The sequence below is a fragment of the Cynara cardunculus genome, unplaced genomic scaffold (assembly GCF_001531365.2).
Source record: "Cynara cardunculus var. scolymus isolate 2C unplaced genomic scaffold, CcrdV1 Un_Scaffold_3994, whole genome shotgun sequence".
NCBI lineage: Eukaryota > Viridiplantae > Streptophyta > Magnoliopsida > Asterales > Asteraceae > Cynara > Cynara cardunculus.
This window is the reverse complement of record NW_020201706.1, coordinates 39,510-41,910: the sequence shown is the minus strand read 5'-3', so window position 1 is coordinate 41,910 and position 2,401 is coordinate 39,510. Positions and strand designations below refer to the sequence as shown.

Here is a 2,401-nt window from a genome sequence, read left to right as displayed (position 1 = left end):
CCCTTTTAATTTTTGCATCTTTATAATTTTATGCACTTTATAATTTTCTATATCTAGTTTATATTTTTCTATACATGTTCAAAGTTAATTGTTAATATTTGGTGACTTTAGTGAAATAGTCAGTTCATTTTGTATAATTGGATTCACAAGAGAATATATGGGGTTGGATTCACAAGAGAATATCATGGGATATGAGGTGTGGGATGTACATTCGTGTAAGCTAACTAGAACCCGTGATCACTAGATGGTGCCACACGTTGGTGTACAAGGGGCCGCACCCCTCTGTGAGGTCCATGGGGCAACACCCCTAATTTTATAAAGAATGTGGTTGGAAAATCGAGCTTCTTAATGTTTTTTAGAAGCTTTTGATATTCTGAAATGGTTTTGACTCGGATGCCTTAATTCCGAGGAGCCAGAGCTTCTGACTCAGAGGAGTCAGAGCTTTTGATTCTGAAGAGCTAAGCCCTTGAACCGGAAGGGCTTCCGACTCTGAAAAATTAGAAGATTTGATGCCTTCTGATCAATGTAAGTCGTTTTTTACTGCTGTGCCGTTAACCGCCCACTAATACTCTAGTGATTTCCATTTAACGGGCTAATATTTTCGACTTCGATTTAGGAATCGTTACGATTCTCAAAGAATAAAATGAAACGAATGCGAGGATCGTGATTGAGATTTGAGATTATCCTCGAGTTGATTTCGTGAAACCACAGAAAATTAGTGTCCAAATACAACTTAAGGAAATCTATCTCTTACATGATCGCACGGTTTTATTCAAGTTTTATCCGTACTATATACCTATTATTTCTCTGAATTTTACAACATTCCTCAAACATATGTTMAGAGTTATTTTTTAATTTCTTATTTATGCTTTCCTTTGAATTTAGTTTTAATGTAGKGATTAATTAATTTGCTTGTTTATCCTAATTTTAATGTTTAGTGTAATTAGATTCAAAAACAATTCGTTATTTGGTGTTTAATTCGACATTATTTTGATTGGCTAATTGTCGCTTTGGGTCGATGTTTTGGTATTGACCAATTGTTAACATTGAGATTCAATTGATAGATTTTTCCCTAGCTGAAGTTAGTGTTTGGTTAATTGATTTTGATCATGTGTTCACTTAACATGAAAATTAGAGACAGAGATTGGGAAAAATATTTTTTTAAGGTTAATGTGTTTAACTTTTGCATATTATAGTAGTAAAAGTGGGTTTTGGTTCAAGAAAACTAGTCCACTTCTGAAGAGGCAGCTTGAACTAGTTTTGCTTAAAAAATCCTCACCATTATTGAAAATCAGAATGGACATTACCCAATGCCCATTCATAGGTAGTTTGTCTCGTTTTGTTTGGTTCCTTGATGGTTTCATTCATTTCTTGTTTTCTTTATTTGTTTCTGTCTAATTACTTTAATTATCAATCCATCAATTAAATTCAATTTGACAAATCCTTGTTTAGTCCATTGCCTTAACCATTAGATCAACCTGTATGTTACACCACCCATACACTTGCGGCATGAATATAGAACTTACATCAATTCATCAAAAGGCCTTTGCTTTGGGGTATGTGAGTCTTTGGCGAGGTCATGGTTCAAACCTCAACAAAGATGAGAAGGGTGTGTGAGTTTATTTGTTTTATTTACCATATATAAATATTATATACTTAAAAAAAACTTGCATCAATTTACTGGCGACTTAGCCAGGGAGGAAATTAGGCAAATATGGAATTCGTTCCAGACTTACTTGTAGGCGTCTTTATCTCATTTCCATTTTTGTCATCACATTGCTTCTTTCATTTTATAACTATAATTCTATTACGTAGCAAAGGTAATTAAACACATGATTGAAGAGATATAAAGTGTAACAATTCTAAGACACAGTAGGCCGTTGGAAACATTACTTGGTGAAGGAAACTTTGGTCGAAAATGTTTATGTTGGAAACACATTACCCAAGACAATTTCCAACGTCATGAGGCTTATATATGWGGTAGAAGAATAGCAATTAATATATGTACGCACTTTGGTATTTATTTATAATCATAATTTGTATCGAGGACAAAGAATAACGAATATTTAAGACCAGAATTCAATCAAAAGATGAAAATGAAATATGCAAACCAAGATCCAGCGTAGGGTTAAAGGAATCTAGAGTTCTTGCATTCAGCAGGTAGACCATTGGGAAACCGTTTGYGGTCACTGCAGTAGTTGTAGATCATGTGCTTGTTTTGCACCCATCTAATCCTGTTTCGGCCAGCTGCATCAAGTCCTTGAGTACTCCACGCCTGGTTGTCAGATTCAGAGCTTGTTGACWTTGAATTAGTACCAACTCTTTTGGCATTGGCATTGAATTTCCTGTAGGAAGCAGTAAACGGTGCTTTAGTCCAGTCTGCCTTCACACGCCCACCTTG

At 35.0% G+C, this 2,401-nt stretch overlaps 1 protein-coding gene across 1 annotated transcript in view; it reads right to left on the bottom strand.

The window, feature by feature from the left end:
* Window positions 1–2,128: 2,128 nt before the first annotated feature.
* The window catches only part of LOC112503855 (xyloglucan endotransglucosylase/hydrolase 2-like), a 1,153-nt gene continuing 880 nt past the window's right edge, over window positions 2,129–2,401 (bottom strand). The window contains exon 3 of the mRNA XM_025107839.1: window positions 2,129–2,397. Coding sequence (XP_024963607.1) covers window positions 2,129–2,397 — 269 coding nt within the window. The remainder of the gene's footprint in view (window positions 2,398–2,401) is intronic.